The sequence below is a fragment of the Xyrauchen texanus genome, chromosome 5, assembly GCF_025860055.1.
Source record: "Xyrauchen texanus isolate HMW12.3.18 chromosome 5, RBS_HiC_50CHRs, whole genome shotgun sequence".
Classification (NCBI taxonomy): Eukaryota; Metazoa; Chordata; class Actinopteri; order Cypriniformes; family Catostomidae; genus Xyrauchen; species Xyrauchen texanus.
The window spans coordinates 53,289,632-53,314,670 of record NC_068280.1 but is presented as its reverse complement, the minus strand read 5'-3'; the positions used below and the strand labels follow the sequence as shown (position 1 = coordinate 53,314,670).

The 25,039-nt window shown below is 40.8% G+C and overlaps 2 protein-coding genes and 1 long non-coding RNA gene across 3 annotated transcripts in view; all 3 read left to right on the top strand.

The window, feature by feature from the left end:
- cenpe (centromere protein E) overlaps positions 1–14,185 on the top strand; it is a 42,403-nt gene extending 28,218 nt beyond the window's left edge. The window contains 20 exon segments of the mRNA XM_052126499.1: positions 180–401; positions 487–651; positions 829–918; positions 1,024–1,107; positions 1,187–1,307; positions 1,395–1,579; positions 1,680–1,835; positions 3,340–3,420; positions 3,505–3,621; positions 3,720–3,902; positions 3,995–4,210; positions 5,731–5,934; positions 6,015–6,218; positions 7,163–7,309; positions 7,411–7,523; positions 7,634–7,731; positions 9,529–9,640; positions 9,755–10,008; positions 10,086–10,142; positions 13,698–14,185. Of these exon segments, the coding sequence (XP_051982459.1) occupies positions 180–401; positions 487–651; positions 829–918; positions 1,024–1,107; positions 1,187–1,307; positions 1,395–1,579; positions 1,680–1,835; positions 3,340–3,420; positions 3,505–3,621; positions 3,720–3,902; positions 3,995–4,210; positions 5,731–5,934; positions 6,015–6,218; positions 7,163–7,309; positions 7,411–7,523; positions 7,634–7,731; positions 9,529–9,640; positions 9,755–10,008; positions 10,086–10,142; positions 13,698–13,828 (2,940 nt within the window). The 3' untranslated portion in view covers positions 13,829–14,185.
- LOC127643689 (uncharacterized) lies at positions 11,467–12,755 on the top strand. The gene is made up of 3 exons (XR_007970564.1): positions 11,467–12,031; positions 12,216–12,399; positions 12,492–12,755. It is a non-coding gene; the product is annotated as an uncharacterized LOC127643689 (long non-coding RNA).
- Positions 14,186–14,813: 628 nt separating the features above from the next.
- Positions 14,814–25,039, top strand: part of LOC127643576 (transmembrane protein 255B) — a 27,961-nt gene continuing 17,735 nt past the window's right edge. Inside the window, 5 exon segments of the mRNA XM_052126359.1 lie at positions 14,814–14,835; positions 14,879–14,979; positions 15,066–15,123; positions 15,903–16,045; positions 20,883–20,945. Coding sequence (XP_051982319.1) covers positions 14,814–14,835; positions 14,879–14,979; positions 15,066–15,123; positions 15,903–16,045; positions 20,883–20,945 — 387 coding nt within the window.

The window sequence follows — 25,039 nt, the reverse complement described above, 5'->3', positions numbered from 1 at the left end:
CCAGCGTCTTTACTCGCTGAGCTAACCAGGCCCCCAGTTGCTTGAAGATTGCTAAAAAAAAACCTGCTTTTGATGTCCATGAAAGAAAGGAGGATTTTTTTTTTAGCTTTTCTTTGTTTTTGGGCATTACTAAATGATTTTTCCGTCTGAGAGAACATCACAATCTCTGTCCTCCTCAGATGCTGCAGCTGAGAGAAGAGCTTCAGTTGTCTTGTTCAGAGAAAGAGCAACTGCTTACTGAGAGGAGCAGAGAACTTCAGGAGAAATCAGCAGAGATGGAGATGGCTGCAGCTAACATCACCGCTCTGACTGAGGAGAGAGACCAGCTGCTGGAGAAACTGCAGGCGTTAAGAGAAGAGACCGATCAGCTGAAGAGAGATCAGCATGAAAAGGACCAGATGGTAATGTGATGTTCACGCACACAATCAGCTCATTTATTGCAGAATTTGATTTCAGTAGCTGAATGTTTCTCCATGCCCTTCACAGATGGTGCAGTTGAGACAGGATCTCCAGGCCGCATGTGCCGAGAGAGACCGTCGTTTGGCTGAGAAAGAGACCGACTCGGCATGTAACCTATCAAACGCTTCATCCAGTATGACCTCATTAAGTGATGGAGGAGACCTCCAGGAAATACTACAGGGTTTAAGAGAGGTAAAGAACTAGAATGTGTAAAGACATGCGTGGAATCATCCTAAAAGTGAAACGGTTAATGGAGGGTTTTTGTAAGTGGTGTTTTCCAGGCCTGGAAAAGACTTCAAAAAATGAGGCCACTGGAGTTTCAATAGAAAACCGTGTCATATTGTTTACTCATAAAATCTCTTTCTTCAGCTTATTCAGGTTCAAGGAGAACTCAAACAGAAGCGTCTCGTGTCTGATCCGTTGAGTCCTACAGAGAAGCAGAAGGCTCAGCTTCAACAGGTGTGTTTAAAAAGGGTTTGTCTGGCTGCATGAGACCAGTGTGTTGGGGTGATTGTTTACCTTTGCATGTTTCATCATATTAAGATATCTCCTCCTCTTGTCCAGATTCAAGCGCTCGGTGTGGAGATGGAGTCTATGAGGAATGAGAGGGTGTTACTCCGGAAAGATCTTCAAGAGGCCGCTGACACGGTAAGGTGCACAGCTGGTCACCTGTTGTCTCCTATGTTTTGACACTTTTGCTTACATGCCTTTTGTTTACTCTCTTTAGTCTAAAACCTATCAGGAGTTACTTCATGTCACAAAAGAAGAACTAAAGCAACAGCAGAAAGTCAACGCTGATCTAATGACCCAGAGTGCTGCAAAAGAGTCTCAACTTCAACAACAGGTGAGTGCTGTTCCAGCTGTCCCAATTTATTTCTCCGTTACAATTATGTGAGGAAATGCTGAAAATCTCTTGATTTTCTTGGTCAGTTGAGTAAAATTCAGGGAGATCTTTTGGCTTTGGGAACTGTACAGAGACCAACACAACTCTGAGATCCAGAACCTCCAATCAAACCTCACCTCACTTACTAAAGACAAGGATGAACTCCAGGACATGCTGGAGAGAGCCAGAGAGGAGGGCGATTTGCTGAGACATGATCTGCAAAAGAGTGAGGAGACGGTAAGGGACAAGCTCTGTGCCTGTGAGGTTAACTGAGCTGCAGTGTGGTGCGTCACAGTATCGCAGTATTTGCATGAAAGCATCTCCTTTCTTTCTTTAGAGGAACCAGCTGATTGTGGAGCTCGAGTCTCTTGGTGGTTTGAAGGAGCAGCTGGAGAATGAGAAGACTCGCACTGAGCAGATCATGGACACTTTAAGAGTCATCACAGAAGAGAGAGATAGACTCAAACAAGAACTCGAGGGGAAGATGGAGGTGGTGAGAAACCTCAAATTAAAATAGTTTTTTTCCTCCACAATCTGTAACGCCCAATTCCCAATGCGCTCTGAGTCCTCGTGGTGGTGTAGTGACTCGCCTCAATCTGGGTGGTGGAGGACGAATCTCAGTTGCCTCCATGTCGAAGACCGTCAATCCACGCATTTTATCACGTGACTTGTTTGAGTGCGTTACCGTGGAGACGTAGCGCGTGTGGAGGCTTCACGCTATTCTCCGCGGCATCCACACACAACTCACCACACGCCCCACCGAGAGCGAGAACCAAACTCTGGATTCAAACTCTAGGTGTGATAGCGTCAGTACTCGCTGAGATACACAGACCCCTGGTGTGGCTGCTCGTTGCACAATAGTCTTTGTCTCTTCAGACATATTTCTCAACACAACTTCACTAAAGTGTGCGGCACAGTAAATTAAAGGGGTTGCACACCAGATGCGTCTGGCGGATGATTGGCGTGTTCTAAAATAAAAAATACAATTATTTTCCTCAAACTCAAACACCGCCAATGCTCTGCGTCAACATTCATTCAGCGGCAATTCATTATCATATGACAACATTTATTTACTGTAGTATAACTGGATAATCTATTGCGAACGTGTATCTTCATACATAAAAATGCTGATTGACATGCTGGTAAAAACAAGCCCGTTATTTACAGTTGTTTAAGTTCTCCGAGTGTTTGAAGTGGATGTTGGGATGTTGGAAAAGCTGGCGAGACTTAATGTAAATGTAAATCCCATCATCTCTTTGAGAAAGGACTGTAGATAACGCTGCTGTTGCGTTTGGTTTCAAGCGGTTCATGTTATCCCGTGTTTATTCACACATGTAAAAGAAACGAGCGTGTTTATTTATGGTTAGAGAAACGAGTGACGATGAGACCGCAGCCCCGCGTTTCACAACATGTTCTGCAGGTACAAATAAGATGACGTAATGTGAACGGATTGTCCATATCTTGAATTCAAGAGTGTAAAATAGGATTACAGGTGCATTAATGCCACCAGTTGTGTTGTATTTGACTGTAATAATCCCAGATACAGATGAGCTACCTCTACATTTCAACTTCTGATGTTTCCTGCTATTGCAATTGTGACATTAAAATGACAGTAAGATGTCCGATTTGAATAAGTTGTCTCTCAATACTCTATTTGGCACAAATGTGGGGACATCTGTGAAATGAGAGGAACACAATTAGCGATATACACAACCTTTTATATGGAAACAGCTCAGTCCTGACACACCATTTTATCGATAAAAGCAAACCAGCTGGAGACCGCACGTTTCGCCACGGTTTAAACCTTTTCACTTTGTCGATAACTGAACAGTACAACATTGGATGGGAACTTGGTCACTGAGATTCAGAACAAATTAATACAGTCGAGACGTGTGGAATTGAACTTGGTTTTGCATCAAGAATTGGAACCGAATGTGAAAATCTTAAAAATGGTTGAGCAAATTTGAATTGACATTATCATTGATTCATTGCCACAGATCGCACACTGTGAATCAAAAGCAGGAGAGCTGGAGAAGCAAAAGATCCTTCTGGAGTCTGAAGTGCATTCACTCAGTCAGGTGTGTGCTCTGTTCTGAAGCTCCATGTTTTCACTTGGAGTAAGACAAAGCAAAGCTTCAATTCATGTGATTCTTGTATTTTAGTCTCTCACAGAGATCAACTGTAGCATATCTTCTGGAATGGATCAGACCAACATTCAGACCAAGCAGAGATCTAAAGATATAATCGCTGAGATTGACCGCTCAAATGAGAAGCTGCAGGTAAGTGCTAATGTTGATGTGAGTAAGCGGTGTCTTAAACGTTAAACAGTGACGTTTTCTCTGCAATATTCTCACGTGAGGTTTTTCTACACATATAGGCGGCTTTCACGAAGCTCCAGTTGATCATTAACCATCCAAACGAGCATTTAGATGATGTGACCCGTGATGAATGGACCGCCATCTATCATCTGCTGCCATTTGTACCAAAGTCTGAGAGGAAAGTTCACGCCAACTTCACCATGAAAACAACCGAACTGAACGATAACCTTCACTTGACTGCGGTGAGAGTCGGACTGTTTTATATTTTGATCAGTAGATGTTAAGATACTTGTTGTAACTGAGAGTGGTGAACTGAAGGTGTCAAACATTGTAGGAGGCTTACAAGAAATTTGCGGAGCGCTACAAGAGTCACTTTGAGACGCAGGTGCAGCGTGATGTGGCATCATTCGAGGAGAGCCGACTGCAGGATCTGCTCATCCTCATGACTCAAAATCCATCACAATCTCTGCGATCACTCCAAGAGGACTTCCAGCAGCTCTGGGATCAGAGACTCTCACATCTGCTGGACAGACGTCAACATTATCTGCAGGTATCATCACATGTTATGTAGAAAAACAAAATGTATGTAAAGCTTGTTTCTTTTGTACTAATTCAAGTTTTGAGGTGGCTGTAATTTAGTGGTGTTAACTAACTTACTGTTGCTCATACTCAACAGTGTAAGTATCAAAAGAACACAAAAGTATCATTCAGAAGTCTAATTAATTATTCATGAGACTCATGATTGTTATAAGAGTTGATGAGAAACTGAAATGTAATGTATTTAGTGTAAATGTTCACTGGCCGTTGATCTGTGTGTGTTCATGATAGGACACGAGAGCAACAGTTCACACACCCCTCACGACATTGGGGCGTTCAAGAGAAAACTCGTTTTGTTTATCTAAAAACTGTGATAGTGACAACAGAACACAACTGCACACAAAACAGAGAACAGAACTTACTAAACATGTCTGAAGAGTTTGTAGACCAAGAATTTATGCATTTCTATGCCCAACCTTATTACATTTCTGGACTGTGCTAGTTCTCAGCGGACTGAGTTACCCGCATGATGCCAAAAATGCATAAAAAAAAAATAGAAAAATGAATATTTTCTCATCATTTACATCCAGATGTGTGACTTTCTTTCTTCTGTAGAAACTAAATTAAGATATTTCAGCTCCATAAAGGTACGTAGATCCATACAATGCAAGTGAATGGTGACCAGAACTATACTAATGGCAGACTCCAGTGGTTAATTTTATGTCTTCTAAAGCTAAACGATCAATTTGGGTGTGAAACTATATTTATATTTAAGTCCTTTTCACTATAATTGTTTTCTTCCATTCACTCCCTGATGTAGGTCCACGAGGGACTCCATTCACGCTGCCCGTCGCATCACACAAGCACACTGGCAAGTTCAAATGAAAGCAAAAACAATTAAGATTGTGCACCGCGTTCCCTTGTAAACAAATCGAGCTGCACTTCCGGTTGTATCGCTTCATTTCTGACGTGAACATGTCAAAATTATTACGTCACATTAGAGGTAGTGTTAACCTAGTCCCTCGTGGGCGTGCATCAGAGTGGGACTGGAAGTAAACAATTATAGTGAAAAGGACTTAAATATTGATCTGTTTCTCACCCACAGCGATCATATTGCTTTAGAAGACATCAGTTAGACCACTGGAGTCGTATGATTACTTTTATGCTGCCTTTATGTGCTTTTCTAAGCTTCAAACTTCTGGTCACCATTCACTTGCATTGTATGGATCTACAGAGTTGAAATATTCTTCTAAAAATCTTCATTTCTGTTCAAGTCAAACACATCTGGGATAGCACAAGGGGGAGTAAATGATGAATTTATATTTTGGGTGAACTGTTCCTTTAAATTCGCTGTTTTCTCCTGCATCCACTTTTGACTCTGCGGAGTTGTCCATGGCTAAACGCCATATATATGTTCCAGAAAATGCTAACATGAAGTTGATAATCTATAGGTTGTCTTCTGTTTACAATACATTTTAATTTTCTTTGAGCGTGTGTGTGTTACTGAGGTGTCCTTGTTTTAATGTTGATCAGAAAATGGCAAGTGTCGTGACCGTTCTCGAGGACGGTTTGTCCAAACACGCACTGACCGTGTCAGAGGAGCGTCGGAAGAGAACTGGAGCGATACAGGAGTTCAGTGCAATGCTCAGATCTCCAGACACTGCTGCCGTCCTACAGCTGCTGGAGCAACACGCCGTTCAACGCATGAAAGTGACCGAGTGTCTGAACGCACATGTCGTGAGTCATGTTTTTATTTTGTTGTTTTATTTGTTTTGGCCTGCCTCTCTTGTCTAACCGTTGTTGTGTTTGTCTTTCAGGCAACGTTGAATGAGTGTCACTTTGACATGTCTCTCCTCAAATCGGCCTCTGTGGAGTCTGAACAGCGTCTGACGGAGCAGAGGAGAGAGACTTTAGCGCTGTTACAGACTCAAAATGGCATCCTGCCCAAAACGGAAGCTGAGCTCCTCCGGGATAATAAAAACCTGTCACTGCAGCTGCAGCAGACACGCAAACAGATGCAGGTACATGAGTTCTGCATTCTTTACCACTGAGGAATGAGCGCTTCCTTAAGGCCAGTCGACAGCATTTGTGTCCATGTTGATTACCACACACATAGTTTTGACTCATCCCCCCTCCTCTAAAAATAAACCACTAATGTGTGTTCCAGTGAGACACTTCCAATGCAAGTCAATGGGGTTTAATCTGTCAACATTAAATACTGTTTCAAAAGTATAGACACAAGACATCAACAATATGTGTGTTAACATGATTTTACTGTCATTAAATCACTTAATAACACTGATATAGATAGATAGATAGTGGTAACTCGCCTGTAGGATGTGAAGCCACTGGAAGTGTTCAAGCGGCCATCCTACTATGCCCAAATTGTCAGAGCATCAACAACTGACAGGCGAAAACACCCCCATTTCACCATCTCTGACCTCCGGACATGACCGTTGCATTTCGCACTCTAGTGACAATCATATTTCATGTTTAATTTGGTGGTTCTGGATCATATAATCTGTTAATAGTGGTGGGGAATAAATCGATTCTGAGTTCAGTTTAAATCATGGCAGAGCAGAGCTGCACGCCAAAGACGCGAGTTAAGTGCACAAACACGACTGTTTGCAGACCATGAGATGCAGAGATGAGCGCACACAAACGTCAGCACAAAGTCAGAATTACCAGTAGGGAAACTCGACTTTGAGTTGCGGCACATTAAATAAAGTTTGCGTTATTTGTACTGTTAATAAAGAATAGTGATACAGCTTGCCAGAAAATAATACTTATTTAGCTGGTTTATGAGGCGATAGTCGTATGCAACATAAATGATCGTGATAAAGTAGATGACACTTAAATACATTTGTGCTTTTAAACATTTTCAGGACAATCATTTGCTGTCCCTTGATGCTTTTCATGTTTAAGAGTATTCAAACATTGAGGAAAACGGTCGTGTTTGTCTCAGGTGATTCAGGAGCAGATGAATGATGTGAAGTCCCAGTCTGATGCTTCAAACCAGAAACATCTGCTACAGCTCCAGGAACTGGATGTCCAGCTGAAGGAGAACAAAGCCCTCATCCAGACCTTGGAGACCAAACTTAAAGAGTCGGAGGTGTGTTAATGATGCTTGTTTGTGAGTTGGTCACATGAGAGGGTTTTGTACGTTCTCTCAGCATCCACAGAATCATGCTTCTCTCTCATTCTGTCCTGCAGGCGCAGGCTAAGAGGAACATGACACCTGGCGCTGCTGAACTGGAGGCCATAAAGGACAAACTGGTGAAAATGGAGCTGGATCACATTGCAGTCACCACAAGCCATGAGAATGAGTGTGTTCAGACTTTAACTCAACTATGATGGTTCTTTTAACTACAGTGTTTACCTGTTTCATTTGAGTGTGGTGTATAACAGTAGATTTCTGTGATCTGTTTCGTTCTAGCATTGCACAGATGAGCTCCGTGTTGGAGCACAGAGCAGAGGTCATTCGGAAGCTTAAAGAGACCCTCAGGAAAATGCAACAGGACGACGAGCAGTCTTGTAAGTGTGTGTTTGACAGCTGAGAGCACTATGTCCTCTGAACATTTCCACTACTTTGAAACAGTTGCTATCCAAGCTACGAGCTACTCATAACCTCAAGTATTTCAACTCAAGTCAAGCTATGAACAAAGTAGCTAACTACATTAAAGCTATTTAAAGAAGAAAATGTTATACATGGATAATAATTAGATTATATTTGCACAATTCAATAATATAACCTGATAGTTATACACTTAATACGGGTGACATGCCCTTATGAACATTAACCATGTTTTTACTACAGTAAACAGTTTAACATTGGTTTAAAACATAGTAAACACAAAATTAACCATACCTCTAACCAATATTACCATAGTAAAACCATGGTTCATTTTCATAATGGTTAAATAATAGGGTGCCAGCATTAAATTGAACAAAAATGTATATGCATCAAACTAGGAAACACCCTATTTTATATAACTAAATCAAAATATAGTGATAAACTGCAGCAATACAATAAATATTTCACTTTAAAAATGATGTCAAAGTCTCTAAAGCCATAGAGACAGAGCGTATTTAGGCCACGCCCACACTGGGGGGGAAATAATCCAACCATCTCCATTGACTTTGCATTGTGAGAGACTGCCTCCTCCTCCAGCTGCTGTGTGACAAGGTGTACAGCAAACAAGCTAAATAACCCAGAGATACATTTTTATAAGCTGTCGACCCCAAAAAACAGTTTGTTTCAGGACATAAAAGCGGATCAATTGAGACAGAGCGCAACTAGTTCTCGAACTACACTGAGAACCATGCCCACATGATAACATTCATAATTTTAACCATGTCGATTGCTTATTTCACCACCCTGTGTGAACCTGAGAGGAGGAGATGTATTGAGAAGTTACATTTTATTGTCAGGATCCCACAATTGACCCACTCTTCCTGCTGATGCTTCACGTCTTATTGCCTGTATCCACTTTTGTCTCCTTAAAGGATGGCTTTTACGGTTTGGAAGCTTATAAAAATGTATTTCTGGGTTTTTTAGCTTGTTTGCTGTACACCTTGTCTCACAGCAGCTTTTAGGCATTTTTCTGTCTTTTGTTATAAGTCATAAATGACACGGAGGCAGCCTCTCGCAATGCTAAGTCAATGGAGACGGTTGGATTGTTTCCCCCCCCCCGGTGGGCGTGGTCTTCAGATTATGACGCGTTGCGCTCTGTCTCTATGCGGGGCTCAAGTGAATCCGTGTAAACTAGTTCATTTACATGAACCGACTCACTAAAATGAATCGAAGTTCCCAACACTAATTATAAGGGAATCGTTTATTGTAACGGTTCATTTACACGAACTGTTCGAAAGAACCGACTCACTAAAATGAATCGAAGTTCCCAACACTAATTATAAGGGAATCGTTTATTGTAACGGTTCATTTACACGAACTGTTCGAAAGAACCGACTCACTAAAATGAATCGAAGTTCCCAACACTACACACTTTGTGTGCCTGGCTGTGCGCGTGTGCCCGCACCCGTGTGCCTCTGCCTGAGAGTGCGTGTGTGTCTGAGCATGTGTGTCTCGGGGCAGACACATTACAAAGGTTCTGCGCTGCCCAATATGTGTTTGTTATATTAACAGTAAATGTGTTAATCACGATTTTAAGAAAAATGTAAATGTTACACTGTTTAAATGAATCGCATGCGTTAATTCTGACAGCTTTAGAAGAAAACTGAACTACTGTGATGCTACTGAAACATGTAGTTAAATTTGTCATGTGGTGTTTACTATTCTGCACCTCACTATGTTCTACATGTGTTCAACAGTCCTGGACAGCGATGAGGCCAATCTTAATGTAGGCTCAAACACGCGAGCCGTCACTTCCCTCAAAGAGAAGAAGATCGAGGAGCTGCAGAAGAAGAATGCTCAGTTTGAGAGGTAATTCACACACCACAATCATCTCCGCTTTCTCCACATTATTCCCTGTCTCTTCTGTCCATCAGTTTAAAGGAGAAAAGTCAATCACATGACTGTTGTTGTTGTTCATGTTAGTCTGGTGAGCAAGCAGCAAGAGGAGATCAGTAAATGGAAGCGCAGAGCGTATAAAATGAAGGAGAGCAATAAGGACGGTCTGTGCACCCCAACCAAACGACAGCCGCCTCTGACCAAAACTGAAGTGAACTCTCCAAAGAAGATGTTCCTGGACTCTCCTAAGAGCAAGTTCTTTGACATGCGCTCTTCCGTTCCCATCAGCCTCAACTGCCCCACACAGTTCTTTGATAACTCCAATCTCGGGACTGTGCCAGGTACAGACGCCTCCATTACTTCTCAAGTTTTTCTTTAGCTGTTTACAGGTCAGTTATTCTGATGTTTGTCATGTTAGAGGTGTCATGTTTGCCGGCTGAGGCTGTCGTGGAGTTTTCCGACAGTGATGAAGAGGGTAATGTAGATGTGATGGCTGTTATTAATGGTGTTTTACACTAACACACTCGTGTGCACTTGATTGGTTTCCACAGTGGCTCTTTTGAGGATGTGGTGTTTTCTCAAGGGTGAGATTGTTTATGGATATCTTACACCATTGAGTAGTGTGATGTGTCGACACGATCGCTACTATTATAATCAACAGAACGGTCTACAGTGGACACAGCCATCGTGTTGCTTCAGATTACAACAAGCCTTTTATTGGCAACACCCCATTTCTATTTTCTTTAGTCATACAGTGACAAGAATGTCTTTTAAATGTAGTCAATATTTCATCATTTTTGTCAGTTTTACTCCGGCATATAGTTTGTCAATTAAAATATAATTTGTTATTTTTAGTTGTTATTAAATTGTAATAGACCAAACTTTAAAATTCAAATGTGCACATGTGTGTGTTTTAGCTGCGCTATACACTATGCATAATTTAAACCGACTGAATACTATTCACGACACCAGACTTCTGACAGAGTCACATGACACAACAACATGATGGTGATTTCAGTGAAGTGCTCTGACGGGATCAGCAGCAACAAAAGTGTCTCTGGGAAAAAAAATATCTAAGTTGAAAAAACAGTCATTTTTTTAAATAACTTTGAACATGTGGGGCGTTCATAAAAAAATAAGCTAGACAGCTAGACAGACAGCACACTGGAGGTTACTACATGCACTAAATAGGGAGTAAGGGAGCATCCTATAGCTCTCCTATAACTGTTCTGAGACCAGTGCAGACAGACAGCACACTGGAGGTAAGTCATGCACTAAATAGGGAGCAAGGGAGCATCCTATAGCTCTCCTATAACTGTTCTGAGACCAGTGCAGACAGACAGCACACTGGAGGTTAAGTCATGCACTAAATAGGGAGCAAGGGAGCATCCTATAGCTCTCCTATAACTGTTCTGAGACCAGTGCAGACAGACAGCACACTGGAGGTTAAGTCATGCACTAAATAGGGAGCAAGGGAGCATTCTATAGCTCTCCTATAACTGTTCTGAGACCAGTGCAAACAGACAGCACACTGGAGGTTAAGTCATGCACTAAATAGGGAGCAAGGGAGCATCCTATAGCTCTCCTATAACTGTTCTGAGACCAGTGCAGACAGACAGCACACTGGAGGTTAAGTCATGCACTAAATAGGGAGCAAGGGAGCATCCTATAGCTCTCCTATAACTGTTCTGAGACCAGTGCAGACAGACAGCACACTGGAGGTTAAGTCATGCACTAAATAGGGAGCAAGGGAGCATCCTATAGCTCTCCTATAACTGTTCTGAGACCAGTGCAGACAGACAGCACACTGGAGGTAAGTCATGCACTAAATAGGGAGCAAGGGAGCATCCTATAGCTCTCCTATAACTGTTCTGAGACCAGTGCAGACAGACAGCACACTGGAGGTTAAGTCATGCACTAAATAGGGAGCAAGGGAGCATCCTATAGCTCTCCTATAACTGTTCTGAGACCAGTGCAGACAGACAGCACACTGGAGGTTAAGTCATGCACTAAATAGGGAGCAAGGGAGCATCCTATAGCTCTCCTATAACTGTTCTGAGACCAGTGCAGACAGACAGCACACTGGAGGTTAAGTCGTGCACTAAATAGGGAGCAAGGGAGCATCCTATATCTCTCCTATAACTGTTCTGAGACCAGTGCATACAGACAGCACACTGGAGGTTAAGTCATGCACTAAATAGGGAGCAAGGGAGCATCCTATAGCTCTCCTATAACTGTTCTGAGATCAGTGCAGACAGACAGCACACTGGAGGTTAAGTCATGCACTAAATAGGGAGCAAGGGAGCATCCTATAGCTCTCCTATAACTGTTCTGAGACCAGTGCAGACAGACAGCACACTGGAGGTTAAGTCATGCACTAAATAGGGAGCAAGGGAGCATCCTATAGCTCTCCTATAACTGTTCTGAGACCAGTGCAGACAGACAGCACACTGGAGGTTAAGTCATGCACTAAATAGGGAGCAAGGGAGCATCCTATAGCTCTCCTATAACTGTTCTGAGACCAGTGCATACAGACAGCACACTGGAGGTTAAGTCATGCACTAAATAGGGAGCAAGGGAGCATCCTATAGCTCTCCTATAACTGTTCTGAGATCAGTGCAGACAGACAGCACACTGGAGGTTAAGTCATGCACTAAATAGGGAGCAAGGGAGCATCCTATAGCTCTCCTATAACTGTTCTGAGACCAGTGCAGACAGACAGCACACTGGAGGTTAAGTCATGCACTAAATAGGGAGCAAGGGAGCATCCTATAGCTCTCCTATAACTGTTCTGAGACCAGTGCATACAGACAGCACACTGGAGGTTAAGTCATGCACTAAATAGGGAGCAAGGGAGCATCCTATAGCTCTCCTATAACTGTTCTGAGATCAGTGCAGACAGACAGCACACTGGAGGTTAAGTCATGCACTAAATAGGGAGCAAGGGAGCATCCTATAGCTCTCCTATAACTGTTCTGAGACCAGTGCAGACAGACAGCACACTGGAGGTTAAGTCGTGCACTAAATAGGGAGCAAGGGAGCATCCTATATCTCTCCTATAACTGTTCTGAGACCAGTGCATACAGACAGCACACTGGAGGTTAAGTCATGCACTAAATAGGGAGCAAGGGAGCATCCTATAGCTCTCCTATAACTGTTCTGAGATCAGTGCAGACAGACAGCACACTGGAGGTTAAGTCATGCACTAAATAGGGAACAAGGGAGCATCCTATATCTCTCTATGCAGTTAAGTGCGTTCACTCCTAAAATCGGATCATAAGTTCAGTTTCAGGCTGCAGATGATGTTTGGACACTCAATGATCATCAGTTCATAGATTCAACATTTATAATGTTTTATTTGAACATGATTGACAGTGATTGGATGATGCTGGACGTTACTTTCAATCTGAATTAATTATGATCATTTATGATTAACATCTCAAAAACATGAATAATATAATTATGCTCTGTAAAATAATTATAATTAATGAGGGTTTTGAACTGGGTGTTTGTTCACTGTATTGGTCACAGGGCGACATAACAGCGATCACTTCCTGTGTGTGTGTCTGTCTGTCTGTCTGTCTGTCTCTGTGTGTGTCTGTCTGTCTGTCTGTCTCTGTGTGTGTGTGTCTGTCTGTCTGTCTCTGTGTGTGTGTGTCTGTCTGTCTGTCTCTGTGTGTGTGTCTGTCTGTCTGTCTGTGTGTGTGTCTGTCTGTCTGTCTGTGTGTGTGTGTCTGTGTGTGTGTCTGTGTGTGTGTCTGTGTGTGTGAGTGTGTGTGTCTGTGAGTGTGTGTGTGTGTCTCTCTGTGTGTGTGTGTGTGTGTCTGTGTCTGTCTGTGTGTGTCTGTGAGTGCGTCTGTGTGCGTGTGTCTCTGTGTGTGTGTGTGTGCGTGTGTGCGTGTGTCTCTGTGTGTGTGTGCGCGTGTGTCTCTCTGTGTGTGTGTGTGTTACACATCACAAGATGTCATCTGTGTATTATTGTGATTTCTCTGCTAGTTTATTCAGTGTCTGTTGCTGTTTGTTGTTTCAGATTCCAGCTCGAGTGCTGCTGTTGTTTCTCATAAAGCCGATAATAAAGCAGACGACTGGTGGCAGATTCCTAACGCTTCATCTACTGAACCCACTGCTAGTGTAAACGCTAATGGATGCCCAACACAGTGAACGACCCCTTTACACTTAAAAATCAAACATGACATGGTCTGTTCCTCTGAATGAATTTTTGGCACAGTGTTGTCTTTGGAGTGCAGTAGTTCCAGCTCGCAGCACTAAATGTGTCCTGATGTTAAAGCAATCTCTAACAATAACCTGGAGGTCAAAGCTGTATTGATCCTCTGAACACATCCTCCGTCTGTTATGCTGTTAGGAAAAGAGAAATGAACTATTTTATGATGAATACTGAACTCCTCTTGAACACTTCAGCTCGTGTGCAATAACAACTACATTCTATATATGTGTTCTGTTGCCTTTTCTCTATCTCTGCTGTATGTTGTATCTGTCACGCCTGTTTTATGTAAATAAAGTCCGTTTTTTAAATGTAATTGAGTTGATTTGCATTCAGAGAGATGTTGTGTTAAATACATAGTTAGCAGCGGGGGTTAAATATGATTGTTCATGCAGTTTGCTTAAAGAGAGTCAACAACATTCAGTCTGATCACATGACCATAACATAACATTTTTGCGAATTAATTTGACATGGTTCATTACGCGCATCGCAGCGGTTCTGAGTGAAATGCCCACTGTGTGGCGCTAACGGAGGGGTACATGTTCTCCCAAACAGATGAGATTTAAACCTGACCTCCCCATCTTAAACCTAAACCCTGCTGAGAGTGTCAGAAAACGCAAATGTGAGATGAAAAATACAACCACGTCATTTTGTATACATCACATACTTCAGAAAACACTAATGTATGAACAGGACCTTTGAGTGACACCTGTCAATCTAACTGTTTGAGCATAACTATTGTGTCTGTCCTGGTGTAGACAGTCCTGATCTTCATACAATGATGCTGCATCATAGTTCACAAACAACACTCCTTAATGTGCTGTTCACTGAGAAATACTCAAAGTGAGTTTGGCTGAAGGTCCGCACTGGAATCCTGCAGTTGAACAAATGGAATATTTCTGGATTTATTTTACTGATGCATCGATGATCGAGCAATATCTTTCTGGTACTGCATGACTTAAATATACTGTGTCATTTCTCTGTTGTAGTCGCGTGTCTCACAGTGCTGTTGCGTCATCACGGCAGTCTTGTACAGGCGTCTCAGTCTCGCGCGCGTCACTCCAGACGGCACCTGAGCAGAGCCGCGGCTGTAACGCGAGAGATTTATTATTGGACATATTAACGAAACCTCTTATAAACTTTTGTTTGAGTCACAATTTATCTGTGGAACATCAGAGACGCGATGCAGCAGCAGCCCGCGCCGCAGACGCACGCGAGAACGCGGATTCCGCAGGTGAGTTCATCTGTAATAACGGTGTTATAGGCTAGTTATAACGGCACACGATGATGATATTCAGTTAATTACGTTATTACGCGCGTTTAATCCTTTATGGGCCATTCTCCGATATCTAAAATGACATTTCCCTGTATAAATAAATACATACGGGAAATTAAATAGTTTTTGATCTCTTTAAAAGTTATAAGCCTTGCTACTTATCATAATTTATTCTCATGTAATGGAATTATGCGAATATATATGATCAATAAAAATGTATGTCTCTAATATTAATCGCACTGTACTTACAAATAACATAAACATGAGCTTCAGGGTGAACTGGGGCTAGTTGTCACATGAGTTAAATTTTCAAAATAGAGATATATTTTTTGCAATCGATGTTGGCTGAACAAATATATGAATTACACAATATTGGTGAATAAAACAGTGGTTTAATATTTTAATGCATTACACTTTACATTGCATGATGAATTTTGTGTTTCATAATTGTTTTACTGTTTAAAGTTGACTGAAAAGTTTATAATTGTCAAGTTCCATTGTGACAACTTACCCCATAAAGTGTGCCCAGCTGTTGGGTCAACACGTACTAAAAGAACTGTACTTCCTAATGTGTGTGCCAATGCCAAAATTGGCTTTCCAAATATTCAGAGACAAATTATCTGGAGTAAAAAGTGACAACTTGCCCCTTTGAAGTATAGCATGTCATTGTACAGGATGTTATTCTGCAGGGAGTTATATAAATGTATTCAGTGGTGTGTCTGTATGTGTTTGTATAGATCAGTATGGGAGGCGTCGTCGTACGGCTCTCTGGTGCTCCATCGCTCTGTTCGGACTCTCAGTTCTGGCGCTGGTGATCGGACTGCTGTGTGCCACTCAAACTGATAATGTGGCCGTGTCTGGATACTATCCCGGCATTATCGTGAGTAACACTCGACTCGTGTCGACAGAAACTGAAGTTAATGTAATGAACTCTCAGGTCATAAAAGAAGCCGTTTGAAGTCAGCAGTAACTTCAGTATTCAGAAGGTCATGCACATAAGTTGACGTCACTCAAATGAGTAAAGGTTGTGTAATTAAGTTCACATAACTTGGTGATCATATAGAATGAACTGAACTATTTAAGTTATTGTAACTAGATGCAAGTAGATCTAACTCAGGTTTGCTATTTAAATGTTGTTTCTACTTGATCATTTAAATTGAATGGACTCAAATTTAAATCATACAATAACAGCTTAAATAATGAACATTATACAGTGGCAAGAAAAAGTTTGTGAACCATTTGGAAGTATCTGGTTTTCTGAATTAATTGCTCATAAAATGTGATGTCATCATGTATAGACAAACACAATGTGCTTAAACTAACAACACACAAACTATTATAATCTTTCATGTCTTTATTGAACACATCCCGTTAAATGCTCACAGTGCTGTGGAAATGTAAATAATCCCCTAGGCTAATGACAACAACAAAAGCGAATTATAGTCACGAGTTGGCAAACCTGGCATCCAATTAATGATATGAGATTGGAGGTGTGGGTTAGAGCTACTTTGACTAATAAAAAGCACTCAAACATTTTGAGTTTGCTCTTCACAAGAAGCATCTGCTGACGTGGCCCAAAAGAGATCTCAGAAGACCTACGATCAAGAATTGTTGCTTTGCATAAAGCTGGAATGGGTTAGAAAGTTATCTGGAGGAGTTTAGATTTTCATCTGTCTCTAGAAGTGGCCGTTAGTTATTCATCTGTCCACAGTTAGACAAACTGTCTATAAATGGAGATGATTTAGTACTATATGTACTCTCTCTAGAAGTGGCCGTTAGATATTCATCTGTCCACAGTGAGACAAACTGTCTATAAATGGAGATGATTTAGTACTATAGGTACTCTCACTAGAAGTGGCCGTTAGATATTCATCTGTCCACAGTTAGACAAACTGTCTATAAATGGAGATGATTTAGTACTATAGGTACTCTCACTAGAAGTGACCGTTAGATATTCATCTGTCCACAGTTAGACAAACTGTCTATAAATGGAGATGATTTAGTACTATATGTACTCTCACTAGAAGTGGCCATTAGATATTCATCTGTCCACAGTTAGACAAACTGTCTATAAATGGAGATGATTTAGTACTATAGGTACTCTCACTAGAAGTGGCCGTTAGATATTCCTGTCCACAGTTAGACAAACTGTCTATAAATGGAGATGATTTAGTACTATAGGTATTCTCACTAGAAGTGGCCGTTAGATATTCATCTGTCCACAGTTAGACAAACTGTCTATAAATGGAGATGATTTAGTACTATAGGTACTCTCACTAGAAGTGGCTGTTAGATATTCATCTGTCCACAGTTAGACAAACTGTCTATAAATGGAGATGATTTAGTACTATAGGTACTCTCACTAGAAGTGGCCGTTAGATATTCATCTGTCCACAGTTAGACAAACTGTCTATAAATGGAGATGATTTAGTACTATAGGTACTCTCACTAGAAGTGGCTGTTAGATATTCATCTGTCCACAGTTAGACAAACTGTCTATAAATGGAGATGATTTAGTACTATAGGTACTCTCACTAGAAGTGGCCGTTAGATATTCATCTGTCCACAGTGAGACAAACTGTCTATAAATGGAGATGATTTAGTACTATAGGTACTCTCACTAGAAGTGGCCGTTAGATATTCATCTGTCCACAGTGAGACAAACTGTCTATAAATGGAGATGATTTAGTACTATAGGTACTCTCACTAGAAGTGGCTGTTAGATATTCATCCGTCCACAGTGAGACAAACTGTCTATAAATGGAGATGATTTAGTACTATAGGTACTCTCACTAGAAGTGACCGTTAGATATTCATCTGTCCACAGTGAGACAAACTGTCTATAAATGGAGATGATTTAGTACTATAGGTACTCTCACTAGAAGTGGCCGTTAGATATTCATCCGTCCACAGTGAGACAAACTGTCTATAAATGGAGATGATTTAGTACTATAGGTACTCTCACTAGAAGTGGCCGTTAGATATTCATCCGTCCACAGTGAGACAAACTGTCTATAAATGGAGATGATTTAGTACTATAGGTACTCTCACTAGAAGTGGCCGTTAGATATTCATCTGTCCACAGTGAGACAAACTGTCTATAAATGGAGATGATTTAGTACTATAGGTACTCTCACTAGAAGTGGCTGTTAGATATTCATCTGTCCACAGTGAGACAAACTGTCTATAAATGGAGATGATTTAGTACTATAGGTACTCTCACTAGAAGTGGCCGTTAGATATTCATCTGTCCACAGTGAGACAAACTGTCTATAAATGGAGATGATTTAGTACTATAGGTACTCTCACTAGAAGTGGCCGTTAGATATTCATCTGTCCACAGTTAGACAAACTGTCTATAAATGGAGATGATTTAGTACTATAGGTACTCTCACTAGAAGTGGCCGTTAGATATTCATCTGTCCACAGTTAGACAAACTGTCTATAAATGGAGGTGATTTAGTACTATAGGTACTCTCACTAGAAGTGGCCGTTAGATATTCATCTGTCCACAGTTAGACAAACTGTCTATAAATGGAGGTGATTTAGTTCTATAGGTACTCTCTCTAGAAGTGGCCGTTAGATATTCATCTGTCCACAGTTAGACAAACTGTCTATAAATGGAGATGATTTAGTACTATAGGTACTCTCACTAGAAGTGGCTGTTAGATATTCATCTGTTCACAGTTAGACAAACTGTCTATAAATGGAGGTGATTTAGTACTATAGGTACTCTCACTAGAAGTGGCCGTTAGATATTCATCTGTTCACAGTTAGACAAACTGTCTATAAATGGAGGTGATTTAGTACTATAGGTACTCTCACTAGAAGTGGCCGTTAGATATTCATCTGTCCACAGTTAGACAAACTGTCTATAAATGGAGATGATTTAGTACTATAGGTACTCTCACTAGAAGTGGCCGTTAGATATTCATCTGTCCACAGTTAGACAAACTGTCTATAAATGGAGGTGATTTAGTACTATAGGTACTCTCACTAGAAGTGGCCGTTAGATATTCATCTGTCCACAGTGAGACAAACTGTCTATAAATGGAGATGATTTAGTACTATAGGTACTCTCTCTAGAAGTGGCTGTTAGATATTCATCTGTCCACTGTTAGACAAACTGTCTATAAATGGAGGTGATTTAGTACTATAGGTACTCTCACTAGAAGTGACCGTTAGATATTCATCTGTCCACAGTTAGACAAACTGTCTATAAATGGAGGTGATTTAGTACTATAGGTACTCTCACTAGAAGTGGCCGTTAGATATTCATCTGTCCACAGTTAGACAAACTGTCTATAAATGGACACAACACTACTGGGAAAATGTTTGTGGACTGATGAAACTAAGGTTGAATTGTTTGGGAAGAACAGCAGCACTATGTGTGGCATAAAAAGGGCACCGCATTCCAACATGAGAACAACATCCCAAATTTGGGCTGCTTTGCTGTTTTGGGGCCTGGACTGCTTGCCATCATCAAGGGAAAAATTAATTCCCAAGTTTATCAAGATATTCTACCCTAACCCCTAAACCTAACCCAACCTTTACCCTAAACCTAACCCAACCCAACCTTTACCCTAAACCTAACCCAACCTTTACCCTAAACCTAATCCAACCCAACCTTTACCCTAAACCTAACCCAACCTTTACCCTAAACCTAATCCAACCCAACCTTTACCCTAAACCTAACCCAACCTTTACCCTAAACCTAACCCAACCTTTACCCTAAACCTAACCCAACCTTTACCCTAAACCTAATCCAACCCAACCTTTACCCTAAACCTAACCCAACCTTTACCCTAAACCTAACCCAACCTTTACCCTAAACCTAACCCAACCTTTACCCTAAACCTAACCAAACCTTTAAATGTACCCATACCCTAAACCTAACCCAACCTTTGCCCTAAACCTAACCCAACTCTACCTTTACCCTAAACCTAACCCAACCTTTATCCTAACCCCTAAACCTAACCCAACCTTTATCCTAACCCCTGAACCTAACCCAACCTTTACCCTAACCCCTAAACCTAACCCAACCTTTACCCTAACCCCAACCTTTACCCTAAACCCTAAACCTAACCCAACCTTTACCCTAACCCCAACCTTTACCCTAAACCCTAAACCTAACCCAACCTTTACCCTAACCCCAACCTTTACCCTAAACCCTAAACCTAACCCAACCTTTACCCTAACCCCAACCTTTACCCTAAACCCTAAACCTAACCCAACCTTTACCCTAACCCCTAAACCTAACCCAACCTTTACCCTAACCCCAACCTTTACCCTAAACCTAACCCAACCTTTACCCTAAACCTAACCCAACCTTTATCCTAACCCCTAAACCTAACCCAACCTTTACCCTAACCCCAACCTTTACCCTAAACCCTAAACCTAACCCAACCTTTACCCTAACCCAACCATACTTCAATCTCAGTTGCAGCAATTATAAATCCTTTGATAATTTTGCAGAACATGTAGTTACACAATAACTACATTGTATTGTGTGTATTTCAATGTTACTACATAGTTAAAGACACCTAATATAAAGAGCGACCCAGAAAGTAATTACTTTGTAATCAGATTACATACTTTCAGTGTTTGTTGTAATGTTTTGCTCAACTGATTTTGTCACACATAAATCATATATGATGAGTTTGTTCCTCTCTAATGTGATTTGTGAAAATAAGCAGCTGTTCTCTTCTTTATTCTAGCTGAGTTTTGGAGCATTCTTGGGGGTCGTTGGACTGAATCTGGTGGAGAATCGCCGGCCGATGGTGAGTAACAACACAAAACCAATGAGTGTTATGGGATATTTTCTCTTCTCTTTATTGAGCGACATAATGGCTCTTGTCAATACAATTACAGGAATATTTCAGGTGCTGTATATTTTTGTCCCTGTGTGGTTTATTTACTCGGGACATGTTTAGCATCACACTGCGTTTTACCTGGGAACACAAGGAAACACTATCTGCTGATCGATGACTATCAATCGATGATTGGTCATGTGGTCAGTAATGCTGAATCTGATTGGCTGACAGCTCAGATGAATCTTTGGCATAAATAAGATTAGCATTGATGATTGGATGATGGAAATGTCCCAGTAGCTGACCGCTGGGCTCCAGTCAGCTGTGTCCCGTCTTCAATCAAAGTCCTGATCAACTCTCAAAACTAAAACTCAACAAACCATCAACAAACGCACTGTTCAAATGAAGACAAGATGCTTTGCACTGAATTTATCGAGGTCACATTTCACCCCAAAATCAAAAGACAAATGGAATGCCATCCCTAAACCAAATGCTACCCAGGCCCTCAATGGCATATTTTTAACAGGACGATTAATAGGGTGATATTTCACATCAACACTGCCGCGATACGTGTAACGAACCACATGATGTCATTTTGCGCAAATGTTGCCATAGTCACGTAACTTTCAGTTAGATTGGATTTACTCTCGTTAGGGTTGATCACAAACTTTTGACCACGTAAAATGCTCTTTCACCTCAATACAACTCAGACACGCTTTCTTTCATACAGACTGGCACTGCTGTTATGATGAAGGGAAGTTGTGCTGCTGTAACCATGGCAACCCGTGGTGGGTGTGTTGAGACGTCTGTGTGTGATTTAGGGTTGTGTTGGGTCCTGGGCAAACGTCCCAGTACAGCCTTTAAAATTTAATGAACGCGCTGCTGGCACACACACGGGTGCGACAGTCATAACTGAACACACACACATAATGCATACTCATGATACACAAACACTCATTCACACATTTATCTTATAAAGTCACACACTATTGGACAGGACAGTTCTGTACACACACCTGACGCTACAAAAGAGGACTTCTACACACAGTGAGACGAGCTGCTCAGGTGAACACATTAATGCGCATCAGCCCGTATCACACTGTACTCTGTCTTCAGTGAAGTAAAGCTGCAGTGACCTCTGACCCCTGCATGCATAGCCTGGTGGTGGTGTAGTGGGCTAAACCACATAACTGGTAATCAGAAGGTTGCTGGTTCAATCCCCACAGTCACCACCATTGTGTCCTTGAGTAAGACACTTAACTCCAGGTTGCTCCGGGGGGATTGTCCCTGTAATAAGTGCTCTATATAATACATTGGTACTCAGAAGGTTGCTGGTTTGATCCCCACAGTCACCACCATTGTGTCCTTGAGTAAGGCACTTAACTCCAGGTTGCTCCGGGGGGATTGTCCCTGTAATAAGTGCTCTGTATAATACATTGGTACTCAGGAGGTTGCTGGTTCGATCCCCACAGTCACCACCATTGTGTCCTTGAGTAAGACACTTAACTCCAGGTTGCTCCGGGGGGATTGTCCCTGTAATAAGTGCACTGTAAGTCACTTATTACAAAAAAAAAAAGAAAAAGCGTCCGCCAAATGCATAAATGTAAAATATGAATTACTGATATCTATAATAATAATAATAATAATAATAATTCTTGATATCAGTAATATGTTTTGTACTAAAAAATGTCAATAATACATATAAAAAATGGCAACATTACTGGCAGAAATGTTCGTTCTTGATATAAAAACAGGATTACTGAAATCTGTCATTTGTTTCAGTAGTAGAATTAGAAAATGATCTTTCCTTCACTCCTGTTCAAAACACAATTACTGACATCTTTAATAATTACTAGTTAAAATTCCAACTTCACATATCAGCTGTTTTATATCAATAATTACAATGTTACGACTGAAAATATCCATTCCTGATATCAACTATTGAATTACAGTTCGAGCTCATTTGTGATCTGTAATTCGATTTCAACATGATACATTTGGTATTTTTATATTTCTGGAATGTGATTTTAACTTTTAAGTATTTCAAGATATCTTTAATTATGTTTTAATTTATTGAGATCTGAAATACATTTACAGATAAAAAGTAGTTTTAAACAGGATTGAATGAACAATACCGTATATATAATATAATAATAATATAATACCGTATATATAATATAATAATATTATAATACATGTATATATAATATAATAATAATATAATACTGTATATATAATATAATAATAATATAATACCGTATATATAATATAATAATAATATAATACCGTATATATAATATAATAATAATATAATACTGTATCTACACCGATCAGCCACAACATTAAAAGCTCCGCCTAATATTGCACAGCCAACACACATCTCAGAACAGCATTCAGTCCAAATCACTGAGATCACATTTTCTCCATTCTGATGGTTGATGTGAACATTCACTGAAGCTTCTTGACCCGCATCTGCATGATTATATGTATATATATGTAACAGGAGCCAGCTGGTAGATAGCTGTGCAGTGTGTAAACCTCACTCTCCTGACCTCAAGAGGGGCACTAGCGACTGACACTAGAGGCTGTAGCCTTTAGCCTCCTTGTTAGCGCACCCGCCTCCCACGCCGGAGATGTTTGTTCGAGTCCCGTACGGAGCGGGTAGAACAAGAGCGTCACAAATATACCAGTTGAAATTCCACTGCTGATATCAAGAATCAGCACTTTAGTGAAAATGTAATTGTTTATCATGGTAGGGATTACTTTAGCTGTGTAGCATGGCGCTAGCATGCTAAGATCAGGGTTCAATTGCCAAAGAACACACAAACTGATAAAATGCACCTATAACCTTGAACACACTGTTTCTTTGGATAAAAGTGTCTGCCAAATGCATAGATGTAGATATCTATAATTCATATCCTGCACATGATGAAATGTTGAAAGCGTTTGGGATCGCTTTTATTGCTGTGCATGAAACGTGCTCATTGTTAATGAACACAACACATGGGGGCCGTTATCGTAGTTACTGACTCATCTGAGCTGCAGTGGATGTAACCAGAGACACAGTGTTGAGTTTCTGGGGACACATACATGTTTAACGTGTTACAGGTCTCATTGAACAGCAGGTGTCATTCTGTGCTCAAGTGCACCTGATAGACCATGAGATCGTGAGCGGTCGTTATTATAACACAGAAGTGACTGAAACGAATCAAACGAACACTGGACAACCTGACAGAAGCTCTTGTTTGTGTACCAGTGGTTAAGAGTGTCTGAATGTGCCTGTATATAATAATAATAATAATGCACTGTATCTAAATTAATTTGAATAAATTAATACTGAAATATAGCACTACGAATTAAAATAACTTCTTTTGCACAGTTGCCTTTCTTCATCTCTGATACTCGCAGGGCTGGATCATAGACTGTAAAAAAAGATGGCCGACGCCCCTTCGCTTTTTTCCATTGGTGAGAACTGAAGCCGCCAGTGTCCCGATATGGCGCTGACATCTTGGGACTTGAGTCTGCGCGAGTTGTGATTTAGGACCAGACCTGAGCAGTAGTGAGCAGGAAGTAAAGCCGCCAAATCAAGGCCCCGCCTTCACTCGCTGAATCAATCACAAGCACACGCTCCTGCACTTTTGACTTTTGACTTATGACGGTGTGAAATAATGAATTATAGAAATTTAGATATTAAATTTAAAGCTCCAATCTCCTCAGTCCTCCGAAGATCCCAAAAAAGTCAGTTGGTGCTTCAGTGACTACTTCGGCCAGAGAACCTGTCAATCACAGCTGTCAATCATGATGTCACAGCACCGTTTTTATAGCATCAAATAACTAAAAACAAACTTATTTTGAAAACAAACACTTGAAATGACATCAACGTGATAGAAACGTTATTAATAAAGTTAAAGTGACAGTAATGATTATATTGTTGCCGATATTTTAAAATGAGTATTTGCTGAATATAAGTGACTTGTGCTTGATTCAAATACTGTATATTATTTTATTGAAAAAGACATTATTTTGAGGAATATCTCTCCATCATCATTACATCACATTCATGC